Below are 12,765 nucleotides of genomic sequence, written 5' to 3' on the forward strand. Positions count from 1 at the left end.
AAAAAGTTTGATACACTAAATTAAGAGTTTTTGAATTTGAAGAAAGAAATTGTAAAAGTAATGGAAGTTCAGAGAGTTAAGTGAAGTTTTCTTTAAAATTTATATCTATGAAAGGGCTATAAGGATAATTTTGTACTTTTATAAAGTTAAGGAAGTTAAGTGAAGTTTTCTCTAAAATCTTTATACTAATGGTAATTTAAGGACAATTTTGTAATTTTATAAAGTTTACAGGGCTATAGGGGTCATTATCCTTTGAACGTTTGATTTAACCCCAAATCTTAACGGAGAGGGGTTGGATTGCAAAAAATTGAAAGTTTGAAACATTAAATTAAGAGTTTTTAAATTTTAAGAAAGATATTACAAAAGTGATGAAAGTAAAGGGAGTTAAGTGAAGTTTTTTCTAAAATCTATATCTATGAAAGGTAAATGCTTATGAGGGGGAAAACAAATTATGAGTGTTAATAGAGATCCTACAACTTTTACTACAAATTAACACAGCTATCCATATGACATTTATTGCGGTAGTTACTAAATAATTTAATTTACCTACCAAATTTTATTGCTTAATCTTTTCACTCATATTGTGCTACATTACACTAGTGGACTACAAGAAAAATTTGTAAGACGTTGTAATAGAAATTGTAGTACTTAGTATAGTACCCAAACATTTTTCAAAAAAGATATATTTAAAAAATGAGAGAAAGCAAAAGAGAAAGAAAGTACACACACTAAAATTATTTCAATAATGTTCAAGATCCATTTGTAGATTCTCGAATTAACTCTCACCTAAAAAAAAAAAAAATCTAAAACTTACTAGAAACAAGAAGTCATGCATCATAGACAAAGTTTTTTTTTTTTTTTTAAACTGGGTTGGAAGAATTTTTTTTAAACTAGTTTATAAAAGTGAGATGTGTCTCTTAACATTTGAGATGCACATATTTTTTTTAATAGAAGGGACAAAGTTGTAATACATTTTATTAAAAACTCATGTGCATCTCATATGTTATTAAAAAAAAAAAAAACACATGTCATTTTTATAGATTAGGTTGAAAGAAATTTCTCTAACCCAATTTGAAGAAAAACTGTCTGAATTGTTTTTTTTTAAGGTTAAAATTTTGAATTTTAAAACCAAAAAGAGTAGACTTTAAGGAGGACGGTGTTAAAAATATGAACTTTATTTGCTAAAAGCCCTAAACATCACTCTGACCCTACAAAGCAATAAATAATACCATTTGCCCCTTAAAACTTTTAGTTTATTCGACCGTTGAAGTCGGGAAGCCGTAAGCTTTTTTGACTTTTTTCTTCAAAACATGGACCGGCCGTTTCAGTTAAAAAGCAACCGCAGGATCTCTCCTAATCCACGGTCGAGATCATTCGACCGTTGAAAAATTTAATCCTATCTGACACAAACCCCAATAATCCCTTTCTCACTCAGGATTCAAATTCGACCGTTGCCCCAAAGTGCTTCTTCTTCTTCTTCTTTTTCTTCTTACTCATACTCTCTCATCCTCAAGTCTCTCAGCTACCTCTGCTGTTCACCACCTTTCACTTCAAAATCGAAAATTTTCCCTTTTTTGCGTTATGGGTATTTGAGGTTTTCTCTTTCTCTCCTTCCTTTTTGTCCATCTGCGTGCTTTCTTTCATATCATCCCAAGTGCATTTTCTCTTTCTTTCCCGGAAAGTGAAAGGGAAAAACTTGATTTTAAAATGGTGAAATCGGCTTCCTCGCCGTCTTCCTCTCCGGTGACCATTACGGTGTCATCTGGAGGAAAAGTGGGAGGGATTAGAAGCATGGGGTTAACCAGTCCGGTACCGCGTGCTTCGGTCTCGAACAACCCCAATTCGCCGCTCAGTAGCCGAGCCAACCGGCGGGCTTCGAGCGGTGGAAAGTACAGCTCGATGTCAAAGGACGAGACCACCGCAGAGGAGGTGAGCTCAGAGTATGTGAGTTACACAGTGCATATACCTCCCACCCCGGATCACCAGCCCATGTCAGCCTCTCAGACTAGTCTCGCCGGAGATGGAAGGAGTGCTGAAAAGCCCGAGAGAAGCTTCATTTCGGGTACTATTTTTACTGGCGGGTACAATTCGGTCACCCGCGGGCACGTGATCGAGTGCTCGATGGACCAGGCTGAGCCGGTGGTGAAATCAGGACTAATTTGTGGGATGAAGGGTTGTGATGAGAAGGCGATTCACGGGAAGAAATCAAATCGGGGTTTGTGTGAATGCGGGTTCAAGATTTGCAGGGATTGTTACTTGGATTGTGTGGGAAGTGGAGGAGGGAGGTGTCCTGGGTGCAAAGAGCCTTATAAGGATGCCAGCGATGACGAAGATGAAGAAGATGATGAGGACGATGAGCCAGGGTCTGAAGCAGAGGACCAGGCGTTGCCATTACCTTCTATGGCAGAGTTCAAGCTCGACAAGCGGCTTTCCCTGGTGAAATCGTTTAAGGCACAACAAAACCATCCGCCGGATTTCGATCATGCCCGGTGGCTGTTCGAGACAAAGGGGACGTACGGGTATGGGAACGCGGTGTGGCCTAAAGATGGGTACGGGTTCGGATCTGGGGCTAATGGGTTTGAAAACCCGCCGGATTTTGGAGAGAGAAGCAGGAGGCCTTTGACAAGGAAAGTAGGGATTTCTGCTGCAATTCTCAGTCCATATAGGTAAGTTTAACTCTGGATTACTCAGTTCTCTTCCATTCTTCTCAAGTATAATTTTTTACTTCGATGAAATATGGACGTTTCAATTAGTATTAGAAGATGGGTGATCAATTTTTATAAGTTTAACGGCTCTTCATTTCATAGATTACATATGGTGATTGTTAAGTCTGGCTTGGTGTGCTGTTATGGCTATTTATTCTTTTGCTAAGTTATTTGTTTTCACTCTGTTTGTGATGGAAAACTGAATATCAAAAATTGGTACTTGTTTCTCTGCAGATTACTTATTCTGCTACGTCTTGTCGCCCTCGGATTCTTTCTTACTTGGAGGATTCGACACCCTAATCGCGACGCAATGTGGTTGTGGGGAATGTCCACTGTCTGCGAGCTCTGGTTTGCGTTTTCATGGCTTCTGGATCAACTCCCTAAGCTCTGCCCTGTAAACAGAGTCACTGACCTCTCTGTTCTTAAAGAACGATTCGAATCCCCGAACCTTCGCAACCCCAAAGGGCGGTCTGACCTTCCAGGGATTGATATATTTGTTTCTACAGCGGACCCAGAAAAAGAGCCTCCTCTTGTCACAGCAAACACCATTCTCTCCATCCTTGCCGTTGATTATCCAGTGGAAAAGCTCGCGTGTTACTTGTCGGATGATGGTGGAGCTCTGTTGACATTTGAAGCACTTGCTGAAACTGCCAGCTTTGCAAGAATTTGGGTTCCTTTTTGCCGAAAACACGGGATACAACCGAGGAATCCTGAGGCGTATTTTGGGCAGAAGCGCGATTTTCTTAAGAACAAAGTACGACTTGATTTCGTAAGGGAGAGGAGGCGGGTGAAGAGAGAGTATGATGAATTCAAGGTGAGAATAAATTCCTTACCGGAGTCTATTAGACGAAGATCTGACGCTTACAACGCGCACGAAGAGCTCCGAGTGAAGAAGAAACAGATGGAAATGGGGGGCAATCTTTCTCAACCCGTTAATGTTCCTAAGGCTACTTGGATGTCAGATGGTTCTCATTGGGCTGGAACATGGGCTTCAGCAGAGGCAGAACACTCAAGAGGGGATCATGCTGGTGTTATCCAGGTAATTCTCTTCACATTAGATTTATAGAATTGCTCATGATTTTCTTTTCAAGCACTAAACTTTTGTCTTTCTCTGCAGGCAATGCTAGCTCCCCCAAGTGCAGAACCGGTTTATGGTGCAGAAGCAGATGGGGAGAATTTGATTGACACAACTGAGGTTGATATTAGATTACCGATGCTGGTTTACGTGTCCCGTGAGAAGAGGCCGGGTTATGATCACAACAAGAAAGCTGGAGCCATGAATGCACTTGTGAGAACCAGTGCAATCATGTCAAATGGCCCATTCATTCTTAATCTTGACTGCGATCACTACATTTACAACTCCTTCGCTCTCAGGGAAGGAATGTGCTTTATGCTTGATAGGGGAGGTGATAGGATCTGTTATGTTCAATTCCCACAAAGGTTTGAGGGTATTGATCCAAATGATCGGTATGCAAATCACAATACAGTGTTCTTTGATGTAAGCATGAGAGCTCTGGATGGGCTCCAGGGTCCAATGTATGTAGGGACTGGCTGCATTTTCAGAAGAACTGCACTTTATGGGTTTAGTCCTCCTAGGGCCACAGAACACCACGGGTGGTTTGGTAGAAGGAAAATCAAGTTGTTTTTAAGGAAGGCCAAGGTGGCAAAGAAGGAAGAGGATGAAATAGCTTTGCCCATCAATGAGGATTACAATGATGTCGATGATGATGCGGATATTGAGTCCTTGCTTCTTCCCAAAAGGTTTGGTAACTCTAATTCTCTGGCTGCGTCTATCCCAGTAGCAGAATACCAGGGAAGGTTGCTTCAAGATTTACAAGGGAAAGGCAAGCAAGGCAGGCCAGCCGGTTCTCTTGCAGTGCCTCGTGAACCTTTAGATGCTGCAACTGTGGCAGAGGCGATAAGTGTTATTTCTTGCTTCTATGAGGACAAAACTGAGTGGGGAAAAAGGGTGGGATGGATATATGGTTCTGTAACAGAAGATGTGGTAACTGGTTATAGAATGCACAATAGAGGGTGGAGATCAGTGTACTGTGTTACCAAAAGGGATGCATTCAGAGGGACAGCTCCTATTAATCTGACAGACAGGCTACACCAAGTGCTTCGATGGGCGACAGGGTCGGTTGAGATTTTCTTCTCAAGAAACAATGCATTATTCGCGAGTCGCCGAATGAAATTCTTGCAGAGGGTTGCATATTTCAATGTGGGAATGTACCCTTTCACATCCTTGTTTCTCATAGTCTATTGCTTCTTGCCTGCAGTTTCTCTATTTTCAGGGCAGTTCATAGTCCAATCCCTCAGTGTGACCTTTCTAGTGTTCTTGTTGGCCATCACCCTCACCTTGTGCATGCTAGCAATTCTTGAAATCAAATGGTCTGGCATCACTCTCCATGATTGGTGGCGAAACGAACAGTTTTGGTTGATCGGTGGAACGAGTGCCCATCCTGCTGCTGTGCTACAAGGATTATTGAAGGTTATAGCAGGAGTCGACATCTCATTCACATTGACCTCTAAGGCCAACACTCCTGAAGATGGAGATGAGGAATTTGCAGATCTATATGAGGTTAAGTGGAGCTTCTTAATGATCCCTCCAATCACAATCATAATGGTGAACATGATTGCAATTGCTGTTGGAGCATCCAGAACAATGTACAGCCAATTCCCTGAGTGGAGCAAGCTCATTGGAGGGGTGTTCTTCAGCTTCTGGGTGTTGTGCCATCTCTATCCATTTGCAAAGGGGTTGATGGGAAGGAGGGGAAGGGTTCCAACCATTGTCTTTGTCTGGTCTGGATTGCTCTCCATCATTATTTCTTTGCTTTGGGTGTATATTAGTCCTCCTTCTGCCACACAGGATTACATGAAGTTCCAGTTCCCTTGAATGAATGTCCTTCCTTGGCAGCTGTAAATCCAGTTGCAGCCAACAGAAATGAAGTTCCTCAGCTTCATGTTGTAGTTACTAGTTTTGTTGTTTTCACATTGAATGTTATTGGCTTGCACTCTGATTCTTTCTTTCTTTTTTTCTAATACTCCTCTGTAATTTTGAATGGTAGTGGGTTGCCCATTTCATATTTCAAGGAGCTTCTGTTGTTATCTCTCTTCTAAAACCATTAACAAATGATTTTATTATGTTCTGAGACTGATTTAGACAGACAATTAACAGCACTGGGCAATCTCAAGCTTCATATAAATTGTATTGAGCATATTTACAAATTGTTTTCCTGAATCTGTTGCTCTTACTGCATCAAGAGCAGGCAAAAAGGGTAAAATCCTATAAAAATCTTCTTATGCTGAATTCCCCCACATTTTCTTCACGATCATCCCATTATCAATATTCAATGGTCTTTGTATAATTGCACATAACAGTCTTGCTCAAAGCATTGTCCTGTCCTCTGCAATTAACAGCACTGGGCAATCTCAAGCTTCATATAAATTGTATTGAGCATATTTACAAATTGCTTTCCTGAATCTGTCGCTCTCACTGCATCAAGAGCAGGCAAAATGGTAAAATCCTATAAAAATCTTCTTATGCTGAATTCCCCCACATTTTCTTCCCAATCATCCCATTATCAATATTCAATGGTCTTTGTATAATTGCACATAACAGTCTTGCTCAAAGCATTGTCCTGTCCTCTGTTTTCTTGCAACTAGCTTTTGTGATGGCAGAAAAAGGACACTGAAAGGTGATAAGATTCTTGATCCATCTTGCCAGTGTCTTCTCAACTAGATGCCAAATTTGGCCATTCATGGCACTTCTCATAAGGTGCTCCATGCTTACAATCTCATCATACATCTTAATTTGGCATATATTGCGCATTGCATATGTCAGTAGTCGTTAATGTCCCACATAATTATTAGAAGCCATCCTCCTGAAAATGCTGTTTACTTGCTTATTCACAACCGCAACTATTCGTACGAAACCAAAAAGAAACCCCTCAAGTTCGTGTAAAATGGAGAAGAATCATATTACGGTCTAATTTTATTTTATTTTATTACTTATATTCGCTATGTGGTAACATATATACTATTAAATTAGTAAAATTTAATTTAAACCATAAAATAGTTCGATGGAGAAGATTATAGTCCCCGAGGGTGGACAACCAAGCTCAAGAACTTAGCCATCCCTAGTATGTGCATTAATAAATGCTGTGCGTGCGTGGCTCCAAAAGTCAGAGTTGCATATGTAACGATTTTTCAAATGGTCCCATTGATCACAATCATGATGGAGGTACATTGTTGTATTGGAGTAGGATTAGCAAGGAGATGCATATGTCGTTTGTCCTACTTCGTGATACCAGCTGCAAATGGCCCACAAGCTTCAAGTCTACTTCTTTGCTTTCTACTTCGGAAAAGTTTCCATCATATCCCATTATCCCTCTTATATTTATTCGTGGCCTCACTTAGCAAACCTTTGCTTGTCAACTGAATTGCGTTTGAAGCAAACTAGTTTTACCTGGAGTACATTGGTGCCCTCCGAAAGATTCGGATTCTTGAAATTAAGTTTGTCCGAATTTTAGCTCTTAAGAGAAGATGCGGGGCTCACCTGCCCCAACAAGATAAACCCGACACCTTAGGTTGCCAAGGACAAGTGACTCTCCCCATCTTTCTCTCTTAAGCTATTCGAATTTTATAGAAATTCGAACAGTCTAATTCCAGAGAACCCTCATTCGATTCTAGTACTTCACTCTAAGAAGTTTTGACAAAATAACTTCGACTAGCACTAAGAACTTAAAAGACGATAAAAAATGTGATCCTCATATCCTAACTTAGTCTACTCAAATTTTATAGAAATTCAGATAGTCTATTTTACCGAATTCTCATCTCTCTCACTTTAAAATGTGTTGACAAACAAAAGGCTATAAGAGTTGCACCTAGCATCCTGTCTAGGTATCTTGGCCAGCTAACTCTTATCGAATCCATTGTTAGGAGCTTTTGAGAGTTGGAGAATGCATACTCATCAGCAGCCAAATGCTGCCTTTATACCCTACAAACTAGAAATATTTAAGACCCCTTCTCCTTTTGTTTTAGAATTTTCTCGGCCTACCAACCATCCATAGCACATTTTTAGGGCATTTATGGCTCAAACCATGTGGGTTTTTTAGGTACAAAAAGGTATACGTCCTACGCCCTTGGACTTTCAGGTTGGGGGGGTCTCTAATATGTTGTAAAATACATGTAACTTGGACAACAAGTTGTGTTGGCGGACCAACAGGTTGTTAATGGTCCCTCAACCTCGGATCAAGTCGCCGGCTGTTTCTAGCTGTAAAGGTCCCCCGTGGCCTCCTCCTTTTCACCCCTTACATGTGTGCTTGCCCCTTTTCTTCTTTTGTACCTTTCCTCACATGCTACAACGACTTCTACATGTTTTACACCCAGAAGCTCAAACGGGGGTATGTATTCCAGAAGTTGCGCCAGAGCCCACCACAACCGTGTCCGATTAGGATTCTCTTAAATTTTTCAAAATATGAGAGCTGAGATTTTAAAATTCAAGAATCTCATATTTTATAAAATTTGAGGAGATCTCAATATCACGGTGTCACACCTTCAAAAAAAATATCTGTTGTCTTTTGTTTTCTAATCTCAAAACAAAAATACAAACAAACAACGAAAAACACCAAACCCTCGAAATAAATTTTAGCTCTATGTCACATCACAACAAATTTTTTTTTTTTTTTTTTTCAAGATAAATACTATCAATGCCAAGTATTTCTCTTTTTTCAAACCATAAACAAACAAACAGAAAAAAAAAAAAAAAAAAAAATGTCCCAAAACTAGATTAACAAACACCCCATGTGATCCGCCCTTTCATAGGCAGACTGAGACACCGACACCTCGGACATTCCTTGAGGTCCAAACTTTCAGTTTAGATTGAAGGCCAGGTGTGGTTTATTATGTTATTTAGGTAATATGAGTAAAATAATAGATGAACAGTATCGGCATGCTACATGTGGACCAACTGACGCGTCTACGGCCGCTGTACCTCTCGGTACCTTTGAATGACATTTTTAACCCCATCTTACGCAATCATTTTTATTAACCTTCAAGTTGTTGTTACCACGCCGAATGAGTTGATACAACAAAAAAAAAAAAAAAAGAATCAGGATTATCACATATGAAGCAAGCCCCGGCCAATTCCATCCACATGAATAACCTACTCTCTCCTAACCCAAAAATTACACATATTTGAGGTGGGGTGCTGGGGCGGTGGGAAAGAATCTACTCACTGTTTTGCTGTCTTTCTCTCTCCTCATGGTTCGATTTACATACCGGTTGGTTTTCGAATTTCGACTATGAAACTGGTCTGTCGGTCGCCCTTCCCCGCTCCCATTTGCCAATTTGCCCACCACCTCTCTTCTAGAACAATCTAGCCATACCAAATGATTAAAAACAAAATTGAATTAGCACATGATTAGAATAATTGTGACAGCAAAGCTGTCAATGTCAGACTGATCTTTTATGATTTTCACCACCCATCTTTGTGTACGCCCTGGCCCCAGCGACTGTTGCAGGGTCCTAATCATTTTTTTTTTTTATAATTATAAATTAAACCTAAGCATCCCAGCCGGTAAGTTAGCAGCCAACAAAGTTAAAAACTTAATTAAAAAAAAAAAAAAAAAAAAAACTCTATACTGACTAATCCAGAAGATGAATATAGAACAATCTAATCTAATCATAGAGCAGACTGACCACATGTAAGCCCCTGATTCCACGAGACTCCATGCCACAAGCCACGTGTGATGCCAGGGCCAAGGGAATCGGTCCCCCGTACCCCTACTCTGGACACATCCTACGCAACAATGTCATCTGGGTCCCTCCCTGATGCCACCATTAACTTTATTAACAATTATTAGTTAATCTCTTCTTCTGGTGGATAATTTATTATAAATCCATTTCAAAAAGCGAGAAGAACAAGGGATTGCCAATGCCAGCAATGTGTGCGAAGGGAAACCAGCGGGAGGGTAGCTCACAAGTCTTCCGCCAATGCCACCGCGGCGCACATGTTATCTCTCATGCATTAGATTCTTCCAATGCCCTCGATCCCTCTTGTTTTGCCTAATTTGGCTCTCCAGCCGGCACCCACGGGCGCATTCTAGACACACACACCCACTACAAGTAAATGGACAACTTCGACGGCAATTAAACATAATGCACCTTTTGCCCATCACACTCCACCATTTTCACAAATATCTTCCACGCTAAATAAAATAGGTGAAGTGCAAACCCTTCAGCACTTGAGCCACCCTATACTGCAAAGGGTACCCTTCCACTCACTCCTTGAATGCTATATCCTAAACCCCAACAATTTTAACGAAAGGGAAGACGGTGAATATAGCATGTACTTAGAAAGAGAGGAAACTCCAAAGAACAAAGACAGTCTAGACAGAGACACCAGCCAAAGACAGGATGTTTGCCTGAATAATTTGATGTTTATGGACATTAAAAGTGCAATTTGGTCATTTACGTTGTCTCCACTACCACGTGTAATATCAGCCTCCATTGCAGTTGCAGAACAGCTTTTCTTCAACTTTTTTTTTGACACACAGGCTCTGTTTGGCCCTATAATCAACAATGACCACGATGCTACACGACATCTAAACTGAGTCTATACATGATATACAATAACAAATTGAATATCCCTTTTTTTGGTTTTATTTTCAGATGCAGGAATAATAGAATAGAGTACAAATTTCCTGGGAAATGAGTTAATAATAATAACAACAACACTAAAATATAAATATAAATCAATAAGGGGAAGAAAAATTTCGTAGAGGTCATGGTCAAAAGAAGAAAGAGAAGAAAACACAAAATAATGAAGAAGTAAAAAATGGAAAATCAGAAGGGAGCAAAAGAAGTGACAAAACAGTCCTGGTGGGGAATTTACCGGCTGAGTGGTAATTTTGTTCAGTGAGAAAGTCCGTACAAATCGTAGGGTACCCATAGCGCGTCCAGCGGGCAGGGCTTCTTGGAATCGAGCCTGAGCCAGGGCTTGCCGCTGCCGGACCAATGCAAAAGGCTAACCGGACCGGGGTGAAGGTCACGACAGCTGCCCCTCACGTTATCGCCACCTAAGCCGTGCTGGTTCCACCGGTGCTCGATGGGCGCCACGTGTCCCGCGAAGACCAGCAGGAACGGCGGGAGAGACCCGAGCTCGTAGATCCGGTGGCTCTTCTGGATCTCCATCCACCGCTCAATCAGACTCGTGTAACCGACCTCTCTCCACCGCACCAGATCTATCACCATCACGCCGGTGTTGAAGTAGCACGGCTTCCGGCCCTTGAAAGCGCGGGTGAGTCGCCGGTTCGACCAGAACCCCGCTGTGAAGTACTTCGTGAAGTTGGCATGGCAGTACTCCGGCGCTCCGATCGTTCTGTTTCCGAGCCTCGTGGTCCAGAGCTTGGCGATATCGTCGACCACGACGAGATCGGAGTCCAGGTATATCACTCTCTGCACGCAGGACTCGAGCAGACCCGCCAAGTAATTTCTCGCGTAGTTCAACGGCTGCTCGAGCGCTTGCCTCACCGACGTCGAGATTAGTCCCCGGACGATCTGCGGATCGAAGTAGTACACCTTGAACTTCAACTGAGGGAAAGTGGATTCCACAAGGGTTTTCAGATTCGTCTCCGAGACCAGAAAGTGGAAGAATATGCTCTCCGGGCATCGCGAGTGCTGCAGGATCGAATGGACGGCGGCGATCGAGCCACGGAGGTACTCCACGTCGAGCGTGATCGCCACGTGCACCAAATTCGGATCGCAAACCTCGGTTCCAGAGCCGACGGAGCCGCATTCATCGGCATTGCGAAATGCGGGGGCTCTTCGGAAGGAAAAGCGACCGAAGGAAGCAGAGGTGGACTCGTGGACCGGAAACCGGAGGTAGTTGTCGAGATGAGACGATCGGATGGCCTCGGCGGGAGGAAATGACTGGAGAGAAGGCGAGAGGACGATCATGACCATTGCCGCGGAGAAGAAGCCGGAGAACCTCATAATCCAAAGCATCATCACCGTGTAAACCCCCCTCCGCTTCTTCTTCTTTGACTTGAAATCAAACCGATCTGCTAGAATCGAGGAGAGGAACGCTAGGGTTCCTTTAAGGTCCGCCAGAGTTGTACCGAAAGAAAAAGTATTAGAAGAAAAAAAATCCACACAGAGAAAGTTCTTGTTCTTCGATTCGGCTTTTGTTCTTTTTCTATCAATCAATCAAAGGATGCCGTGGGAACGAAGCGAAGAAGAAGAAGAAGAAGAAGAAAGAAATATCATCCTCTCTGAGCCCCAACCAGGGCGCAGGATAAGCACCTTTCGCTACAATGCGCCGCCTCAGCCTCTCTCTACTCCCTCTCTTCTCCCCTCACTCTCTCTTGCTTGCTCCAGAAGGTGAAGCTCTAGAGAGAGATTTACAGACAGAGAGGGAGAGAGAGAAAGAGAAAGACCTTTCCTTTCCAGCTTTGCGTTTTCCACCATAGAAATCCACGGCCAAACATAATTATAAAGATTTTCAAGGGTTAATATTTATATATAAAAAAATAAAATAAATCCGATTTTTCATTTTTCATTTTTTGGGTTTTTTTAATTTTTATTTTTGTTGGTAATATACAATGCGTGTGTTTTGGTGACAGAGCCTTGTGGAAGGAAAGGACCAGCTGTCCTTGTCTTGCATCACAATGGCGAATGACGATTGCGTCCCCGGCATCTACTGAACCCACACTTGGAGGTATGTACACGTCACTCTTTCTCTAGTGTTCTCATACTGTTTACTGACCGGGTCAAACCGAAAACCAAACCCACCCGGTTTGGGTGAGACCCGCCCGATTGGCTTCGTGCCCCACTTTCGGCCGTCATACACTACCTTATCAAGGAGAGCCTGGCATTTGGTCGGTCCATGATTATATATGACACCTGAAAAAGAAAAAATGCAGGGTCACTCACAGACTTTTTATTGTGAACTTTTTTCGCTTTTGGGGCAAAAAGCTGGAACGGAGAAGGTGCTCATTGCTTTATTTTATTCATTATTTTCATTATTTCTTTCATTTCGTGGTAGGTGTGTGATTAT

General features: G+C 42.0%; 2 protein-coding genes across 2 annotated transcripts; one reads left to right on the forward strand and one right to left on the reverse strand.

Annotated features, from left to right (window-relative positions):
- Positions 1-1,466: 1,466 nt before the first annotated feature.
- CSLD5 (cellulose synthase-like D5) lies at positions 1,467-5,946 on the forward strand. The gene is made up of 3 exons (XM_059583102.2): positions 1,467-2,666; positions 2,940-3,744; positions 3,823-5,946. The coding sequence occupies exons 1-3, from the start codon at positions 1,708-1,710 to the stop codon at positions 5,599-5,601; spliced, it is 3,543 nt and encodes a 1,180-aa protein (XP_059439085.2). The 5' UTR covers positions 1,467-1,707; the 3' UTR covers positions 5,602-5,946.
- A 2,846-nt stretch (positions 5,947-8,792) lies between these two features.
- On the reverse strand, positions 8,793-12,203 carry LOC132171719 (putative galacturonosyltransferase-like 7). Its single transcript, XM_059583103.2, has 2 exons — positions 10,603-12,203; positions 8,793-9,084 (listed from the first exon to the last, which is right to left on the reverse strand). Exon 1 carries the CDS (start codon positions 11,715-11,717, stop codon positions 10,623-10,625), a length of 1,095 nt encoding a protein of 364 aa, XP_059439086.2. The 5' UTR covers positions 11,718-12,203; the 3' UTR covers positions 8,793-9,084; positions 10,603-10,622.
- Positions 12,204-12,765: the final 562 nt, after the last annotated feature.

The sequence above is a fragment of the Corylus avellana genome, chromosome 1, assembly GCF_965113065.1.
Source record: "Corylus avellana chromosome 1, dhCorAvel1.hap1.2, whole genome shotgun sequence".
Lineage (NCBI taxonomy): Eukaryota > Viridiplantae > Streptophyta > Magnoliopsida > Fagales > Betulaceae > Corylus > Corylus avellana.